The 20,360-nt window shown below is 45.5% G+C and overlaps 2 protein-coding genes across 5 annotated transcripts in view; one reads left to right on the forward strand and one right to left on the reverse strand.

The window, feature by feature from the left end:
• Nucleotides 1–10,649, reverse strand: part of PI4K2B (phosphatidylinositol 4-kinase type 2 beta) — a 39,495-nt gene extending 28,846 nt beyond the window's left edge. Inside the window, exon 1 of one of the 3 annotated variants that reach the window (XM_034772644.1) lies at nt 10,528–10,649. Coding sequence is in view for 1 of the 3 variants with exons in the window: in XM_034772642.1 (XP_034628533.1) it covers nt 5,219–5,492 (274 nt within the window). In the remaining 2 variants the exon portion in view is untranslated. Of the gene's footprint in view, nt 1–5,218; nt 5,646–10,340; nt 10,443–10,527 lie in introns of those variants that run through there. The other 2 variants (XM_034772645.1, XM_034772642.1) reach the window with 2 other exon arrangements.
• Nucleotides 10,594–20,360, forward strand: part of SEPSECS (Sep (O-phosphoserine) tRNA:Sec (selenocysteine) tRNA synthase) — a 48,565-nt gene continuing 38,798 nt past the window's right edge. The window contains exon 1 of one of the 2 annotated variants that reach the window (XM_034772641.1): nt 10,594–10,681. Coding sequence is in view for 1 of the 2 variants with exons in the window: in XM_034772640.1 (XP_034628531.1) it covers nt 10,675–10,788 (114 nt within the window). In the remaining variant the exon portion in view is untranslated. Of the gene's footprint in view, nt 10,789–20,360 lie in introns of both variants that reach the window. The other variant, XM_034772640.1, reaches the window with a different exon arrangement.

Below are 20,360 nucleotides of genomic sequence, written 5' to 3' on the forward strand. Positions count from 1 at the left end.
TGGTCTATCCATGGAGTTATACAAGCTGCTCCTGAATAACTCCATATGTGGACACTTATTCCAGAATAAGTGTCTTGTTCCTGTTAAGTGGATTAAGCTCTACTTTGGGTACATCTACACTACAGCGAGGAGTCGATTTAAGATACGCAAATTCAGCTACGTGAATAGCGTAGCTGAATTCGACGTATCGCAGCCGACTTACCCCGTTGTGAGGACGGCGGCAAAATCGACTTCTGCGGCTTTCTGTCGGCAGAGCTTACTACCACCTCTGCTGGTGGAGTAAGAGCGCCGATTTGGGGATCGATTGTCGCGTCCCAACGGGACGCAATAAATCGATCCCTGAGAGGTCGATTTCTACCCGCCGATTCAGGCGGGTAGTATGGACCTAGCCTAACTGCCTGACATGAGGGAAGGGGAAGCAAGCTCAAGGACACTCACTTTTGTGCTTATGGAAGTTGCTCAGATACTGTAGTGATTAAGGTGGTATGAGAAATCATACATATTTAAAGTGTATGGGACCTTTATAGAAGATCAGAGTGTCAGTGAAAATGGTGTGAATATGATGTTTGGGGGCTAAAGTATGCCAAAGGATACCTTTACGGGACATTTTTTTGCTTTTAAGGGGTTGTGGATAGGGTTCCCTTTAAACAATGCTAACTTTTCTTAACTAAGTTTTTGTTTGTGGGGGGATTGACTAGTAACAGACAAAGGTGGCAATTTTGCAACAGATACACTATCATCAACCATTTTTGATGTAGTCCCCAATACTGCAATCAAATCTGGGCAGACAGATCCCTGAAACTACACAGATCCCCTTTCAGCTTGTATACACTTCACTTCAGTAGGGCTCTATGCTGGAACAAGGGTCTGCCCACATCTAACTACAGAATCAGATCACTAAACAGCTTAAAATTCAAATGAGAGCCTAGATAATATAACTCATGTCTTCTGAGCACCCTCAGCTTTTACGTAAATCAACTTCACTTGCTTAGGCTTTGTCTAGACTTGGATTTAAATGTGCAATATTAAAACCATGTTAGCTAACATAACACATTTTAAAGGTGTAAGACAGAAAGCAGCAAATACTTTAATACATGCCAAACTGATTGCAGGTGGGCGGGAGGCAGGAAGGAATAGCTCAGTGGTTTGAGCATTGGCCTGCTAACCCCAGCGTTTTGAGTTCAATCCTTGAGGGGGCCATTTAGGGATCTAGGGCAAAAATCTGTCTAGGGACTGGTCCTGCTTTGAGCAGGGGGTTGGACTAGATGAACTCCTGAGGTCCCTTCCAACCCTGATATTCTATGAGTTAAAACTGGGACTCCCCCTATTCTATTCTTTATAGGTTCTTACACTGTGCCCACCACCATATCTGAGCTCTTTCCAGTAGTGCATTAAGCAGCATGACTATCATCTGTCATATATTATTCTCTCAGATCCTCCTTAGTGATAAAAATCTGTGCGGTTGAGTGTTGTTGTGACAGTCTGTATCTTAAAATACTGGAACCTCCATATTCACCACAGTCATATGATTATATGTTTTGTACAATGCGTGCCTTGTGAAGTATCATTTTAAAATCTGTCTTGATCTGTTGAATTTTACTATCATTGTATGTGAAATTATGATGTGTTGCTATAAGTTTGTTACCAAAATGTAGTGTGAAGTTGGAAATGCCCACAGCTAGCCTTTTAGTGGCAACAAAGGAGTAACTGACGAGAGGGAGTTACATCAAGACCAGCCTGGTGTTGATTGCCCATCAAGAAGAATCCACTATCCCAGAGACTCAGAGAGGGCAAGTATGCAATGAGGGCTAACTAAACCAGACCTCACAGCAAGGATCCTACTAATAGCTAGGAAAAGGTATAAAAGAGAGACAGTGAAATCATCTCTTGGCCTCTCTCCATCCCCCATCTCAAAACCTGGAAATTGTTTGGAAGATAAAACTTTGAACTGGGGAAACTGGTTCCAGGTTGGGAAGGGGATCCAGCCTGTGTAAATTGCCTGAAACATCCAGTGGGGTGAGAGACTGTTTGATTCAAACCTTACTTAGATTAAAAGAACAGGAGTACTTGTGGCACCTTAGAGACTAACAAATTTATTTGGGCATAAGCTTTCATGGGCTACAGCCCATTTCATCAGCATAGAATGGAACATATCATAAGAAGATATACATACATAGAGAGAACATGAAAAAGTGGAAGTAGTCATACTAACTGTAAGAGGCTAATTAATTAAGATGAGCTATTATCAGCAGGAGAAAAAAAACGTTTGTAGTGATAATCAAGATGGCCCATTTTAGACAGTTGACAAGAAGGTGTGAGGATACTTAACATGGGGAAATAGATTCAATATGTGTAATGACCCAGCCACTCCCAGTCTCTATTCAAACCCAAATTAATGGTATCTAGTTTGCATATTAATTCAAGTTCAGCAGTTTCTCATTGGAGTCTGTTTTTGAAGCTTTTCTGTTGCAAAATTGCCATCTTTAAGTCTGTTACCAGAGAGGTTGAAGTGTATGTATATATATCTTCTTACTATATGTTCTATTCTATGCATCTGATGAAGTGGGCTGTAGCCCACGAAAGCTTATGCTCAAATAAATTTGTTAGTCTCTAAGGTGCCACTAGTACTCCTGTTCTTTTTGTGGATACAGACTAACACGGCTGCTACTCTGAAACCTTACTTAGACTGTAGAATTTAGACTGCAAGATTATTATTTCTTATGTAACCAACGTTGATCTCTATGCTTGCCACTTATAATCACTTAAAAATCTTTCTATAGTTAATAAATCTGTTTCATATTTTATCTAAAACTGTGGTTTTGGTTGAAGTGCTTGGGGAATCTCAGCTCAGGTTAACTAGGGTAATTGCATATCCACTACCCTTTGTAAAAGTGGAAAACTAATGAGCTTGCACTGTCCAAGTCTTGCACGTGTAAGACACTATATTGCTGGGGTGCAAGGCTGGGGTGCAAGGCTGGGGTGATTGGCTGGTGCCGATCTCTGTATAATTTGTGACTGACTCATGCTATTTAGGTGGGTGTGGGGCTCCACATGCTGATGGCTGAATGATCACAGCACCTGGAAGGGTTGGCTACCTGTCACTGGCATAGCACTGAGAGAGACAGCCCAGGTTGGAGTTATGTCAGAACACATGAGCTAATACATTTTAACATAGCTTCTTTAAATCTTAGGCCTGGTTTACAGTTAAAAGTTTTGCCAGAATAGTTACGGCAGTCAGAAATATGAAAAAAAAAAATCCTATCATTCCCCCTCTCCTGTCCAAAAAATTGACATGGCTATGCCAGCAATAGCTGGAGTGAAGATGCAGTTGTGCAGGTTAAAATGACTTTTTTCATGATATAGTTTATTTCATTTGGGGAACTGTTATAAGATAAACTGACAAAAGGACTATTTTACAGCTTTAAGCTGCGTCCCTACTAGCAAAGTTTGCTGGTATAGCTAAGAGAATTTTTTCACTTGACCAGAGCAGCAAAGCAGTTTAGACAAGGCCATAGGTTTACACTCCTTTACTGACCCGGAGAGGCTTGAAGAGAGGTATAAAGTCCTAAGAAAGGCAACTAACTATTTGTTAGTTATTATTACTTTCTTGCTACAACCCTCTTTTTGGCACTTTTGCATTTGGAATTACACCAACAGACTCACTTACTTTCAAATTTAGACACTTTTCCCTTGAATACTGGGTTTCAAAGACAAGAAAGCAGTTACTAAAAGTCAATTTCATATTGCCAGAAATTTACACACCTGACACACTAATACAAAGCTTTCCAGTTCTATAATAGGTCATAAAAACAAGTACTGGATCACTTTTCACATAATGGAAAGTGAATAAATATTATTCACAAGAAAAGGAAATTGCATAGTCCTTGAACAAGCAAGTCTGAAGGAGAAAAATGAGAAAGCTTTAACAAGTTGTCAGGAATGATAGACTGTTCCAAACAATAGATGCAGCATGACTACAGGTGTGAAGCCAGAACTTGAAAAAGATGACAAGAGCTGTTAAGTGAGAGAACTGAGAGGAAAACAGGAAGCAAAAATACATGAAACTGGATATATAGATGCAAGTGACCTCACATAGGGCCTTGCATAGAGAGATAAGGAATTTGATTTTTAAGTTAATTTACAGTAGCAGCCTTCCTTAAAGCACTGTTTAGAGGATGGTGGTCCCCAAAATTATTACATTGCAATATACTCTCCCACCGTTTTAGCCTAACAGTGACTGAAAGTAGATTTTATATAACAACTGACCCACACATTACATGATGTAAATTGGTGGTGTCTCCTGAGATGGAACCTTGCTGGCATTTTCAAGGAAGTATTGGGTATAGAGACTCAATTACCCTCTCATCTACAGAGGTATCCTTCCAAACAAACTAGCAGGGAAAGAACTGTCACTGCCTACCTATACTGTCCCCTGGGCTGTGAGGGCCCTTTTGGAGGAGGGTAAAAGGACTGGGAAGCAGGCCGCTTGCAAGCTACCAGCGGGTCCGCAGCTTCCGTGACTCTTTGCTCACCTACAGGGTAGGTCACGGTTTGCTGCGTGGCCCAATGGGGGCCGTAAGCATCTCTGCAGGCAAGGATCCCCCCGAGTCCTCCTCATGACCCCATCATCTTTGCAACATTATACTGTAGCCATTCCCTGAGCAAACAGAGGCCTTCAGCTAGGCAGCTCTTGCAAGCGGCAAAAATAGCATTACAATGATCTCATACTACACCCCATCTCCTCCCTCTTCAGGTAAGCTCTCTCAAATTGCATAACAATTATAACTTTGATCTTGTTCCAGTAACAGCTCCTGATGTTTTGTCCCTGGCTCACTTCTTTTAAAAAGATGTATTTCAACTATGTAAATCGTATTCCACAGCATGCAAGCAAGAGGAAGAAGGGTAAACCGTCGTTTTACATGGTGTGGGGACAGGCTGTATGTACATGAAGAATGTGAGGAAGCATCCCCCCTTTTCGTCTCCTACCCTAACTAGCCAGCAGCACCTCGGAAAGGAAAGGGAAGAGAAAGGGAACTGGATAAACGCTGAGTCAAGAGATCAACAAACCAAAGACAAGACATGACCTGAGGAGTGGTGGTGAGGAATCCCCGCGTTCCCTGAGGGAACAAAGAGTAAAAGCCGAGGGGAGCGCCCGGAAACCGGGGGAGAGGAGCAGTCCCCCCGGTGGGGAGAGCCTGTGGACAGGGCTCCCCTGTACCTGCGGCGATGCGAGTCTCCCTGTCCCAGGAGGCACCGGCTCTCCGGCTCCGGCGGGTGGCAGACGCTCCTAGCAGCGGCTCTTCCTCACCATCCTCCTCGGGGTCCGTGTCTATGTCCCCGTCCTCCTCCAGCCCCGGGGCCCCGCCGAGCCTCACGGCCCCGCCGGGAGCTGCCTTCCCGTGGAGCCCTCGCGCGGGGGGGCTGTCCTGCAGCGCCGGCTCCGAGAGCAGCAGCAGCCGCTCGTCTGGCTCCTCAGGGCCCGGCTCCGCCATTAGCGTGTGCGGCGGGCTGGGCAAGATCCTGCGAGCAGCCCGGGGGGCTCACACGCCGCCAGGTGGACGCATCGCGCAGGCAGCAGCCGAGACTCGGCCTGAGAAGCTCCGCGGCGCCACCTCTCAGCAGATCTCACTGCACATGCGCACTATAGCAGAGGGACGTAAAATACCTCGCCAGCCCTTAAAGGGCCAGCTACAAGAACAAAGGATACAGCAGGGAAAGACGGCCGCTGAGCCCTCCCACGCTTGTCCTCCCCGCCTACCTAGGAGAGAGACTCTTCAAACACCCACCCCCGCGCGCACACACTTCAGCAGGGAGACCTGCGCTCCCAAGGGGGCTGCACGAACACACAGGCACAGACCCACACACGGCTTCTCCGCTCTGTTCCCCGTTGGGAAACTTGAGTTGACAATATCTTTCTTTACACACGTATCATCTTTTATTCTCTTGCTTTGAAAGTGAATTTTGGGGCCAATGCACCAGCTCCGGTAACACTAGATTATCGCCCACCCCATACACATACATTCAGGACGATCCGAAGCAATCTACAGTCCTGGTCTGGCTGCATTTTGTGAAATTTATATATGAAATTGTTACAGCACGGGACCTCTTGCTGCACAATGACACCCTAGAATCTAAGTTTTATTTTTTTAAAGTTTGTAACTCTCATGTTGGGGGAAGAAAATGTTGAATACATAAATTGATTGTAACTGATATTGTCAGATATCAATTTGTACACAGTCTGAGACAATACTTCTAAGAAGTGTGAACTGTTCTCTTAATCTTCAAGGATTATTAACTTCAAAACCTAAATATGGCAGTATCACAAACACGTATTTAATTGCTGACCATTTTAACAGAAACATTCCACTATTTTGCTTTATTCCTGAATCCCAAACTGTTCTCTCCTCATTAGCACATCATGAGCAAGTCAATTCTCTGTTCAACTAAAATGAAGGCTATGCATGGTGGGAAATGAGTCATTTTATGGAACTGTAAGGGTTTTTCAATATGCTACCTGAAAAACCTAAAGAAAGTTACTTTTTTCAGGGACTGATAAAATAACCAGTCAAATACCTGACTGGTCTATTTTATCACAATTTAACTGCTGGATATGGGATTTTGGAGCCCCCTCATGTATCATTTGCTTATATAGCTATTAACATCTGTAATCTCATAGAATCTCTTCATATTTGCATTTCTCTTTTCATTTGTTTCTACTGAAGATGAGCATAATGGACCAAGTTTATCCCTAGTGTAAACCCAAATGAATTGGCCCTTTATGCCCAGTAAACAATTACATGGAGACAAAAGATACGGGATCTGATTTTACAATGTTGCATATTATATGGTCATCAAGATCTGGATTATTTCAGTTTTTTTTATATCCTTTTCATTGATTTGAACATGAATCTAATCCTTTAGTGTATCTCACTGTGTAGATATTTATAATATACCTCTTACTTTACAGTACATTACGCTTACAGTGGTGTCTGAACCCTAGAACAAAAGAAATATAAAAAGAAGATAAGTACAAATAGAAGTAAACCCCCATGGTAGCTCGCTCACATTCAGTGTGCTTTTAGCTTTAGGTGGGCGCCCTCTTGTGATACTTTCAAATAAAGAACAAATAAATAATGTCCCTTGTATGAAAACAAGATTAATTCAGTGCATCATCACATTCCAGGTGCAACACAAAATATTTTAATTTCTAAGGGAAAAAATCTTTTAGAATGGCTCTTCTATGCTTAAACAGGCTGAATAATAATTTATTAATAGTAAACTCTGAGCCAACAATTATTCAAATAGGTTTAATATTAACAACTTGTGAGGCTTGTTGATGAAGTAATCAAGTTGATTAAAGCTATGATTCAGTAGGGTCAGAGAGGTCACTATGTATGTTTCCCATGTTATTTAACCATCTAAACATAAAACTATGAAGTGGAAAAACCAGATAAGACTCCAAAAGTAAGTTTTAAGGGGCCAGTTATATTTGCTCAAAACTGAACATCAGAAGTATGAACTCAGGAACCTATCCTAAAAGCTTACTTTAAAAAAAATCTCAGTCCTTTACTTCTTATGTATAAAAATAAACAACCAAATGTTCTAAACTAGAAAAGATTTTGTGGAGACAGAATACATTGCTCCTAAAATTCCAGTTCTCCTAATTCCTCTCTTTTAGTCCTTCCAACCTCAGCCTGACAGAATGAATTGTTCAGGCACTGCTCCTGCTTATAAAATGCAGGCAATAAACAAAAACACCTCTAACAGTGAATTCCACATGTCAAATACTGAAAACAGTAAAGAGTTGACAAGCAATCCACAGCTTGAAATATTTTCATACTAAATTATTTCAAATAATTAACCATTTAAAAAAAAGTATCTGCTTGAGAGTCAAATTGAAAAATGGCTAAATCTGATTAATAAACTTCAGACTAAACTGACCAGTTACAGAAGTGATACTAAACACATAAACAGAACTGGGCTGAATAAAAGTTACTCTAGCAGTTTTAACCTAATTTCTGCTTGCTTCTTCAACCTAAACATTGTTTCAATGCATTGTCTGTGTTTAGTTTTATATTTAAATTTACTTTGCAGACAAAATATACCATATAATAAGGAACCACTCAGGAGAATATAAAAAGATGGTTTCTTAAATAAGGTGGTCTTTTAATACAGATTCTAGATAAATGTATTAAAAAGCTAAAAGAAAGACCTATAAGAGAGTAAATACTTATAGGACATTAAATATATTGTATCAGTTATTTAATAAAACAAATACATTTTAATACTTGAAATACTAAAAAATTGATGTTTAATGCATAAAAAGTCTTGTGTAATCCAAATATAAAACTGTCTACAAGGTACCCACAGATGAAATCAGAGTGAAAAATCTATTTTGTTGCTGTCAGGTGTTTTATAATAATAAATTTAAAGCAACACACAGAAAAATGCAAAATGCAGTCTTCTCTGCATAAACTGTGGCCCCAATCCTGCTAATACTTACACACATGCCTAACTTCCAAGTATGTGAGCAATCCCACAAATTTCAACTTATAAGTAAAGATAAGCATATGTTGTTGCTGGATCAAAGCCTTTGTACATGCTTTACACATCTAAAATATTTCAGGTGGGCTCATAGAACTGCAGAGGTTCTGCTGTCTCTAGTTCTGGATGTTTTTAGAGTGCATTAAGAAGAGGTTTCAATAAAATAATTTAATACTGTAAATTGCTTGGCAATGTCCTGAAGTGGGAGTTCTGGGCCTGGTCTGCACTTAAAAGTTTTGCTGGCATAGTTATGTCTGGGGGCTGGGCAGGTGGGGAATCACATAAACTATACCAGCAAAGTATGAGAGGGGTAGCCATGTTAGTCTGGAATTGTAAAAAGCGACAAAGAGTCCTGTGGCACCTTATAGACTAACAGACGTATTGGGAGCATAAGCTTTCGTGGATGAATACCCACTTCGTCGGATGCATGGCAATATTAGTCTATAAGGTGCCACAGGACTCTGTCGCTTTATACCAGCAAAAGCACTCTTTTGCCAGCATAAGCTAAGAAGGTTTGCTGGTATAGTTGTTCTGGTATAACTATACCAGCAAACCATTTCTAATGTAGGCAAAGCTTTAATGAATGTGAGATCTTCTAGTAGAGGTTCTGAGTGAAATCATGCTGTTTCAAGAAATTTAATTACTTGAATATAAGGCTCCTGTGTAAGGATTTGAGATAGCTAGGCAGCTTTCTCCATTAATGAAACCAGTTTAGGTTTCTTAAAAAAAAAAAAAAAAGAAAAAGAAAAAAGCTAAATATTTATTTTATTCTCCATTAAATCTTTCTGTCTCAAGGACATAACTGACTTTGGAAATGCTGTAGAAAGGCACTAGTAGTGAATGTGGTGAAACAGGTACAAACTTCCACAGGGGTTCAATAATCCAATTATTAGGGCTTGTCTACACACAAAAATTGTACTGCGTTAACTATACCAGTATAGCTAAAGCTGCAAAACACCCCTATTACAGATGTAATTATACCAGTATAAAGATGCTTATAGTGGTTCAGTTTATTCCCATTCCCTTATGGGGACAGCTATATTAGTATAAGGCACCTTGATAATTGTGTCCACACTAAGGGTTGTACTTGTGTAAGTATTTTAGTAGACAAGCACATCCCTAACCAAAATAATTATAATGGTGAAAGAACTGCATACAGCAGCCCAAAATGCATGCTTTTAACTTGGGACTAATCATAAACTTAAAGTTAAGTACCTATGGAAGTGTGAGCAACCTCAAGACCAAGGTTAATTTCTAGTCCGTACAGGAATACAGTATTCTGCTTTTCCTCCCTTGTCCAGAAAAGGGTTCTTTTCCAATGTTAACAAAACCCTTCACCTCTCTAAAATGTTCAGGCCTGGGTAGGCTTTAACAAAACGGCAACTCCGCAATACACTCCAGGACAGCCCAGCGCGCCCCTGCTATTCAGGCCTTAACTAAGCCCACGTCCTCAGGGCGCTGCCTGAGTTATTTCCAGGCTGTTTGTGCCGCTACACCGGCCTGTGAGGGCCGAACTGGTCCCTCCCGAGCCCATCGTTACTGGACGTTGGTGCACCCGCGGGCCTGCAGCCATGGCTTCCCAGTGCTGACTCGCCGTAGCGCACAGGCACGGAGCCCCGTGATCTCCGCGGCCGCCCCTAGGCTCACACGCAGCATGATGGGCCCTGCGTGGTGCTCATCTACAGTGGTGCTGCGGCCAGTATGCCCGGGCGGAGCAGCCTGGCCCCCGCGGCAGGGTGCGCTCGGTCGGTCTGGCTGAACTCAGGCCAGGGCATGGCGTGCCGGGCCCGCCTCACCTCCGCATGGAGACACCTGCCTGCAGTCAGCTCCACGCTGCGGCCGTTGCGGGCTGCGGGCAGCCTGAGGAGGCAGCAGCGCCCCCGCGAGGCATAGGCGTAGAACACTCCGCGCGCAAGAAGGGCGCCGTACCCCAACCCACCCCCAGGGCGCGCGGCATCACACGTTGTCCACGCGCATGCGCACCTGCTTTTGCTTATTCCCTGGGAGTTGAGCGTGTCACCTCACGTGATATCACGGCCCCTTGTTCCACGGGGTTGCGCCTGCGCGGTGGCGGCCGGAGCGTCTGGAATCTGAGCGTGTTTGTCGGTTTCTCCGCCCACTTCTTCCGACATGAACGGTGAGAATTTCGGCGCTAGCGAGAGGCTGGTGAACGCGGCCTACGTGCGGCAGGGGGCGCAGGGCCGGCGCGCGCATGAGCTGCGCCTGCGGGCGTTGCTGGAGCAGGTAACGGTCGTTCCTATCCCACTGCCCCGGGGGTTCTAAGGTCGCTCCCTCAGCGTGCACCCGGCCCCCAGCTGTTGTGCAGCGCGCACCCTCCCTCGTGCGCACTGATTAGAGCTGTGGCGCTGAGCAGCCCGTCCCTACCCTCAGCCACCTGGCCCGGGTTGGGGGGAGGATCCCTGCCCCCCCTTCCATGTGCCCTTTAGGGCAAGAGCGCGTGTGGCATAAGCTGACACGCAGCGCGGTTGTGATTTGTCTGCCCCGTAGCGCACAGGAGCCCAACCATTGGGTTGTGCTAAGTGCTGTACAAACACAGAACAAGCTCCTGGCCCTTGCCCCAAAGAGCTTATAAGCGAAGTGTAACTCCAGAGTGTGGGTGGACACAGATGGACTGGGAAATAGGAAGAATCTTGTCAGTGTACTTGGTGCCTTTCACCTGTTCCTTTGTGTAGGGCATGGAGGGCCTCAGGGAAGATGAATTGATTTTTATGGCCAGAAGGAACCATTATATTTATCTAGTCAGATCTCCTGCAGAGAGGCATGCTGGGAGCATTGATATCTTCCCCCAAAATAGCCACCCAGCACCTTGTCTGGCTCCAACATTGTGTATCTTGGGCTTTGCTGCTATGTTCTCCAATCAAGTTAGAGGTTTCTGACTTCCTGTTTCTTAGCACAGTGCTTTGCTGGGGCCCATATATTACCAGGGATTCATCTATACTACAAAGTTAGGTTGATCTAACTACATCGCACGGGATGTGAAAAATTCACTCCCTGGAGACACCTAGTTAAACCAGTCTGATTCCCAGTGTAGACACTGGTAGGTCGACCGAAGAATTCCTCTCAGAGAGGTGAATTAATTACAGCAATCGAAGAAGCTTGCCCATTGCTGTAGTAAGGCCTAGTCTAGCGCTTAGGTTTACCATATTTGAACACTCAAAAAGAGGACACTCCATGGGGGGTTGGCCCCGCCCACAGTCCATCTCCACTCCTCCCATGCTCCGCCCCCCCCCCTGCCCCCGGGCCCGCCCCCCTCCCTGCTCGGCCCCGCCACCGCACCCCTCCTCACCTGCTGGCTTGCTGCGTCCCTTCTCAGTCCCCCACCCACCGCTTGCCTCCTCCCACCTGCCACACACCTCTTCACTCCCATGCCAGAAACCCCCATGCCCACCCCGAGAACCCCTGCCTGCCGCTGGCTTGCCGCTTCTTGCCTCCTCACCCCCACCCGCCCGCCGACCCGCCGCTGGCTCCCTTGCCTCTTCAACCTCTGCTGCCCGCCGCTGACCTTTTCACATTCCCCCCCCCACGCCTGCCTCTGGCTCACCACCCGCCTCCTCACCCTCCTGCCCGCTGCTGGCTCACTCACCTCTTCGTCGCCCCCTGCCCGCCGCTGGCTCGGCACTCGCCACTTGCCTCCTAGCCAGCCACTGGCTCCCTTGCCACTTGCCTCTTCACCCCACTCTGCTCGCCTACTCACCCCTCCTGCCAGAGGTGTCTCTGGCTCCTAGGATCAGGAGCAGCCGAGGGGTCTCCACGTGCTGCGCCCGCCACCAGTGCGAGCTCCGTGGCTCCCATTGGCTGGGAAAAGCGCCAATGAGAGCTGCCAGAGTTGCGGAGCAGGGCTGGCAGGCGCCAGCAGTGCACAGAGAGCCCTCCGCCCCCCCGACCTGACCTGACCCTAAGAGCCAGAGGGACCTGCTGGGGGGCGAGGTGTGGTAGTGCTTACCTGGGGTGGCTCCCAGCAAGCATCCGGCAGGTCCCTCTGGCTCCTAGAGTCGGGTCGGGGGGGTGGAGGAGGGCTCTCTGCCGGCGCCTGCAAGCCCCGCTCCCGCAGCTCTGATTGGGCAGGAGGGAGCTGGTGCTGCGCACGGAGACCCCCTCCGCCTCTGTGCCTAGGGGCCATCCACACTGCAGGCTCCTGCTGGCGGGTGGGCACCGGGAACTGCCCCAGGAAGCACTGCCACCCCCGGGACTTTGGACTGTCCTAGGGTTACCATACAGCTGTATTTTCCCGGACGTTTTTAGATATTTAAAAATTCCTCCTGGACGGCGATTTAAGAACTAAAAAGCCAGACATGTCTGGGAAAATACGGATGTATGGTAACCCTGTCTATGCTACATGGTTAGGTTGACATAAGCTGTCTTGTGTTGACCTAGCTGTGGAAGTGTCTTCACTTAAATTTGGCTCCTGCTGATGTAAGTGCCTCTCTACGCTGATTTAGTAACACCACCTATGTGAGCGGCATAGAGTTACAGGGGATGTAATTAGGTCGATGCAGTGTCAGTGTAGATACTGTGTTGCTTACCTCAACTGTTACTGGCCTCCAAATGCTGTCCCAAAATGCCCCACGCTGACAATACTATCAGTACAAGCGCTTCTGGTGAGGACGTGCACTACCAACACACGAAGCCATATGGGCACACGCACAAAAGATTTAATAACAGGTTGACATAATTTTGTAGTGTAGATGTGGCCTAAGTCTCTCTGCTACAGTGGTGCAGCTGTTCCGCTGTAACATTTCTAGTGTGGATTTACTTCCTTATTTTTGCAAAATCTACTATGACCACTTGAAAAAAATTATTAGATGTTTACAAGGAAGAGGTACAAAAGACAAATGAGGGGATGTCCAACAGGCAAGGTCTAGAGCCAGTGCCCTGTGAAAAGCATAGCCTCTATCTGCTGCTCAGCTTTTTACTGGTTTGTTGTCCCTAGGTCTGACTTGAGGGCTCCCTATTTCAGATTAACCTCTTCTTAGAATGGGTCTGATATATTTGAAATGCCCTTCCCCCTAACTCCTGGAAGTGGGAAGGAGCTTTCTCTCCTCCCTTTCAGAACACTCAGAGTGACTGTAAGGGTTGGTTCTTCAAAACTGTACCCTTCTCCCACCCCTGAGCTGTCTTGCTGCCATTGAGATAGACCTAAAAATACAGTAGGAGTAATGTTTCTCAAGTCCTTTCTCACTGCTCTGCTGTGAATAACTCCAGTGACCTTGCTGCTGCTCATGGCTTTCACTAAAATGGTTTGTGATGGTTTCACTGTTGCTCATAGGGTTCAGAGTATCAATCGTGAAACTGACCAGAGTCTTTTAATTTAATTCTCGTGATTCTTGGTAAAATTGTGAGCCTCACAGGTGTACTCTGTCTGGAGATTAAAGGGCTTGTTTACAGACCTGAGTTAAGAAATAAGGCATCTTTTTCTGGATGGAGTTAATCAGGGACTGACAAGCCCTGAGGAAGGCAGCACTTTGTCAGTTTACATTTGGCAAACTGTAACCATAAAATTTCTGCTTTTAGCACTTAGGCCAGGTCTATGCTACACAATTATGTCAACATAAGTTACATCTGTATAAAGCCACTGCAGTTATTACATTACTTGTGTGTGCATTTTCATCAGGAGCTCTTGTATTGATATAGAGTGCAATGCACTATGGGTAAGTATTCCACTGTGCAACTCACCACCATCCAGTGCAGGGTCTTTTGGGAAGTTCTTGCAATGCCTGATAGGACCAAAACAAGTCACGCAGGGGTGACTAGGAGCATGGAGTCAACTTCCCATAATTCATTGTTCTCCATTCCATAATTTCATCTGCATCCCATAATTTTCATGCCTTTTCAAAATTCCACAAACCCGTGTGTCCCTCCTCGCTGTCCGCCATCTCTGACAGAAGCATGAAGTCTGCACAGCTCTGCACTCTTGTCACGAGCATGGCAAGCACAGGGCATGTGATCCTGCAGTATTTACAGAGCTGCAAGAGGAGCCACGGGGAATATGATGATTCCTTGGAGGCTAGATTGCCCTGGGACATAGAAAGAACCAATTCAAGATTGTTGGTGGAATTCATGGAGCAGTTGGAGATGGGGTGTTGGTTCTGGGCCTGAGAAACAAGCACTGACGAGTGGGATTGCATCATTATGGAGATATGGCACGATGAGCAGGGGCTGTAGAACTTTCGGATCTGAAGGCCACATTCTGGATCTGTGTGCAGAGCTCTTCCCAGCCCACCAGTGCAGGGATGCCAAAATGAGAGCTGCACTGACAGGTGATAAGTGAGTGACAATTGCACCGTGGAAACTTGTGCCAGATTGCTACCAGGTAGTCAGAAATGAATTTGGAGTTGGGAAATCCACCACAGGAGCTGTTGTCATGCAAGTGTGCAGGGCCATTAATCATCTCTCGCTATGCTTGACTGACTCTCGGCAATGTGCAGGACATGATGGATGTTTTGCAGCAGTGGGGTCCCTGAACTGGAGTGAGGCGATAGATGGCATGCATATTCCTATTTTAGCACCAGACCACCTTGCCACAGAGTACATTGACAGAGAGGGCTACTTTCCTATGGTTATACAAGTGCTGATTGATCACTGAGGAAGTTTTACTGACATTGGTGTGGGCTGGTCAGGGAAGGTGCATGACGCTTACATCTTTCTGAACAGTCCTGTGTTCTTAAAGCTGCAGGGACTTTCTTTCCCAACTGGCAATTACCATTGGGAATGATGAAATGCCAGTAGTGATCCTGGGTGATCCAGCCTATATCTTGCTCCCATGGCTCATGAAGTTATTCACTGACGACCTCAACAGCATCAAGAAGTGCTTCAACTACAGGCTCAGCAGGTGCAGAATGACAGTTGAATGTGCCTTTGGTTGTTTGAAGGGTCACTGGCATTGTTTACTTATACGTTTGGGCCTTAGGGAGAAAAATAGATGAATGGTTATAACTGCCTGCTGTGTCCTGTATAATATCTATAAAACAAAGCGGGGAAAGTTTCCACTGGGGTGGAGGGTGGAAATGAAGCGGCTATCTGCTGAATTTGAACAGCCAGCTACAAGGGCTATTAGAAGAGCTCCACATGGACATATATGGCTCAGGGAGACTTTAAAAGAACATTAACAGTGAGACAGAATAGTATGTTTTGCTGTAGTGTTCTACATGGCCTTGCTCTTTTGCAGCCCCAAATGAATCTTGCAGTGATTGCTATGCATGTAGCAGTATAACTAGGTCCTACCAAATTCATGGCCATGAAAAACATGTCATGGATCATGAAATCTGGTCTCCCTCTGTGAAATCTGGTCTTTTGTGTACTTTTACCCTGTACTATGCAGTTTTCAAGGGGAAGCCCAACTTTTCTCAAATTGGGGGTCCTGCCCAAATGGGTCACAAGGTTATCTGGGGCGGGGAGTGTCGCGGTAATGCCACCCTTACTTCTGCACTGCCTTCAGAGCTGGGCAGCTTTTGGCCAGGTACGCAGCTCTGAAGGCAGTGCTCTGCCAGCAACAGCACAGAAGTAAGGGTGGTGATACCATACCATGCCACCTTCTGTGCTGCTGCCTTCAGAGCTGGCAGCCAGAGACTGGCAGCTGCTGACTGAGGACCCAGCTCTGCAGGCATCACCTCAGAAGTAAGGGTGGCAGTACTGCAACTCCCCCCGCCCCCATTCCTTTTTGGGTTAGGACTCCTACAATTACAACACCATGAAATTTCAGATTTAAATAGCTGAAATCATTAAATTTACAATTTTAAAAATCGTATGACCATGAAATTGACCAAAATGGACTCCAAATGGAATTTGGTCAAGTATAAAATTGTCAATGCACCTGTTAATATTGTTTGTGAATGATAGTGTAGTAATGGGGAATTGGTTGCTGCCAAACCTGCTCAGCACCAGCCAGCATATGCCATGAACTAATAAAGATGAATTTTATTCCAAACATACAATTTTATTCTGTAACATGAACCAGGCAATTAAAAAACATTTAAAACTTCATAAGTTCTGTTCCCTTAATTTATTAAGTAGAAACAACAGTCATTTCCTTTTCGGGTACAGGTACACCAACTGTGGCTTTCACAGGTCAGTGTATGTAAAGCTGTGATTTTCTTTAATTTCCCCCCGGGTGCAGTGATAAAGGTACTGCACCAACCCCTGATGCCACGTGGAATGTTGAGGGGGGGTAATAGGGAGGTCCCAATATGCAGTTTTCAGTGGGCTGCAGAGGGAGGCGAGCACAGGATTGTTGAACCTTCAGATCCACCACCATCTGCAGCATCTCTGTTTGCTGTCTGAGAAGCGCAAGCATCTGCTGCTGCACATCCCTCTCCTTTTCCTGCACCTTTCTCCTCTCCAGTCTGTGCTTCTCCATGCTGTCTGCAAGGGTGATCATCCAGGCCCCGTGCTAGTTCTGTAAAGCAGCACTGGCTTGCAGAATTTCCTGGAACATGTCATCCCGAGTCCTTTTCTTTCTTCTCCTTATCTGGCTCAGGCGTTCTGCGGGTGTGGAGGGAGAGACCCTGAAGGCCGCAATGGCAGCAGCTGCAGATACAGCACACATAATCACACATAGTCAGTTATTCATGACAGAAATTGAAACTCAGGATGCTGAACTCACTCCCCTTGCTCCCCAAAAGTTGTAAGCACTACATTCTCACTTCTGCTTGGGAGTGATAGAGCACAGTGCCAGTCACAGCACCAGCCATGGTGAGTATGGTCCTTCGGGGGCTGAGGAATAGCTTGCTTGCATGATTCTAGTAGTATAGGGCAATGGAACTGAATGCTGGCACCGTTTTGCACGGGTGGTGGTAATTTTAGCTATCTCACTCCTGAGGGTAACAGGGGCAGAGAGAGCACAGCTTCTGCTGATGTCCTGTTGCTGCCCAGGTTCACATGCTGATAACCTATGTACTGCAATGATGCCTGCTGAAGTAATCACCGAGTGGCGTGGGAAAGTGTCCTACTGTGGCGGAAGAAACAAGGCAGCCCTTCCCAGAAACCTTTGGCAGAGGATTGCAGAGTACCTCCATGAAAGTTTCATCAAGATCTCTACAGAGAATTAATGAGACATCCTGGTGTTCATAAACAAACTGCTCCACGTGGCCCCCCTCTGCCTAACTCTAGTGGGGAATGAAAAGCATATAGCAACTCTGCCTCTCTTGGTTGCTTCACTACCTCTTTTAGCACAAGTAAAAAAGAGCGAATCCACAGATGTCCTTCTGCTTTGGGGGTTCCATTCCTGTAATTTCAAAGCAAAGTGCATACTTATAGAGGTTCCTTCCCCTGCATCAGACTCGCCCGTGTTCGACTGTCGGGAATGACTGGACTGTGGTGGAGTCAAAAACAGGTCTTGGCTCACCACACAACTGGATCACCCGGTTGTCTGGTCCCCACACTCTTCCTCCTTGTCTACCTTTCTCCTTCTCGCTGTTCATGGCAGGGGTTTGTGACTCGGGCTCTTTGGAAGTATTCATGGGGCTCTTGAGGGTAGTGGGGGGGGGGGGAAGCTTCCTGTCTATCTGACTCCTGGGCAGCAGAGTTCACAACGGTAACCAGAGCGGTCAGTTTTGGGCATTGTGGGACAGCTGCAGGAAGCCAGTAATAGTCTACATAAGTGACACCGTGTCTACACTCTTACTACATGGACCTAATTACATTGACCGTGACTCTACGCTGCTTGGGGAGATGGTGTTATTAAATCAGCATAGCAGGGCGCTTACGTCACTGGGAGCCAAATTTAAGTGAAGACGCATCCATAGCTAGGTCGACATAAGCTGCCTTGTGTCAACCTACCACGTAGTATAGACCAGGCCTTAAATGAAAGTTTAAATTCTACAAAAATTAATGGCTTAGGCCCCACATTTGCCAGGTAAAGCTCTCAATCTGCCACTGGCAAGTGGTTGAATGAATTTTTCAAGCCCTGTACATTACTAAATATTTACTAACATACTATAAAATGCAACAGAGGGTCCTGTGGCACCTTTGAGACTAACAGAAGTACTGGGAGCATAAGCTTTCGTGGGTAAGAACCTCACTTCTTCAGATGCAAGTCTCAAAGGTGCCACAGGACCCTCTGTTGCTTTTTACAGATTCAGACTAACACGGCTACCCCTCTGATACTTGATACTATAAAATATTATTTATAATTGAAATGAAATTACACTTGTAAAATATGGTACAAGTATGTGTTGTGATTCATTACCCTTGATTTTTATTATTTTTGTTCTATAATATTCTGAAATTAGTAATTAGAAGTGAGTCTTCCTGTTATTAATGTGGAATATTGAGATGCCTCCCTTACTCTTTTCTTTTTGATCATACCTAATTTTCTGATCATTTAAATGGACACTCATTTGACTAAATTTTTTTCCTGTTATTTTGACAAGGAACTAAGATTATTGATGGAGACTAGTGGAAGATAGTCTCTTTTTTAGTGTTTAAAAACATACAGAAAGAAGAAGAGAATAGGTGTTGCATAGCTATTCGTTGTGGTGTAGTAATGCTTTGTGTTTTCTGAGTACTTTTCATCTAAGCCAGCGGTTCTCAAACTGTGAGTCATGACCCCAAAGTGGGTTGCGACCCTGTTCGCCAGGGCTGATGTTAGACTTGCTGGGGCCCAGGGCTGAAGCCCGGGGCCCACACCCAAGGCCAGAACCCTTGGGCTTCAGCCCTGGGGCAGGGTTCAGGTTACAGTCCCCCCCACCTGTGGCTGAAGCCCTTGGGCTTTGGCTTTGCCCTCCCTCCCTCCTGGGTCATGTAGCAATCTTTGTTGTCAGAAAGGGGTGCAGTGAAGTTTGAGAACCCCTGATCTAAGCAGTTTACAAAGGTAAGTATGCTACACAAAGGAATGCAAAGAACATTTGGCTGCAGTTTTTGTTTGGTCAATCTCACTTGTTCCCCTGAGTAAATAATCAGTTTCTCTTGCTGTAGTGGGTCCTTTTTTTTTTTTTTTAAACAGTAACAAGAGAAAAATAAGTAGGAAAATGTGTACTACCTGAAATTATTTTTAACTTTCTTTGATTATTAGTATTCTTTACTTTGTTATCCTAGTTGTCTTTTACTTTATCTTCTCCATGCCTCTTGATCAGTGTTATAGCCCTAATGGACTAAAACTGCATGTCATACACCAAATATCCTGTATATCCTTCATAAAGTGAATCTCAGAATCATAGATTAGGGTTGAAAGAGACCTCAGGCGGTCATCTAGTCCAACCCCCTGCTCAAAGCAGGACCAACACCAACTAAATCATCCCAGCCAGAGCTTTGTCAAGCTGGGCCTTAAAACCTCTATGGATGGCAATTCTAGCACCTCCCTAGGTAACCCAGTCCACTGCTTCACCACCCTCATAGTGAAATAGTTTTTCCTAATATCCAACCTAGACCTCCACCACTGCAGCGTGAGAGCATTGCTCCTTGTTCTGTCAGTTGCCACCACTGAGAACAGCCGAGCTCCATCCTCTTTGGAACCCCCTTTCTGGTAGTTGAAGGCTGCTATCAAATCCCCCCCTCACTTCATTTCTGCAAATTAAATAAGCCCAGTTCCCTTAGCCTCTCCTCATAAATCATGTGCCCCATCCCCCAGTCATTTTCATTGCCATCCGCTGGACTCTCACCAATTTGTCCAAATCATTTATGTAGTGGGGGGCCCAAACTGGATGCAATATTCCAGATGTGGTCTCACCAGTGCCAAATAGAGGGGAATAATCACTTCCCTCGATCTGCTGGCAATGCTCCTACTAATGCAGCCCAATATGCCATTAGCCTTCTTGGCAACAAGGGCACACTTTTGACTCATATCCAGCTTCTCGTCCACT

The sequence above is a fragment of the Trachemys scripta genome, chromosome 5 (assembly GCF_013100865.1).
Source record: "Trachemys scripta elegans isolate TJP31775 chromosome 5, CAS_Tse_1.0, whole genome shotgun sequence".
In the NCBI taxonomy this organism is placed as follows: Eukaryota; Metazoa; Chordata; order Testudines; family Emydidae; genus Trachemys; species Trachemys scripta.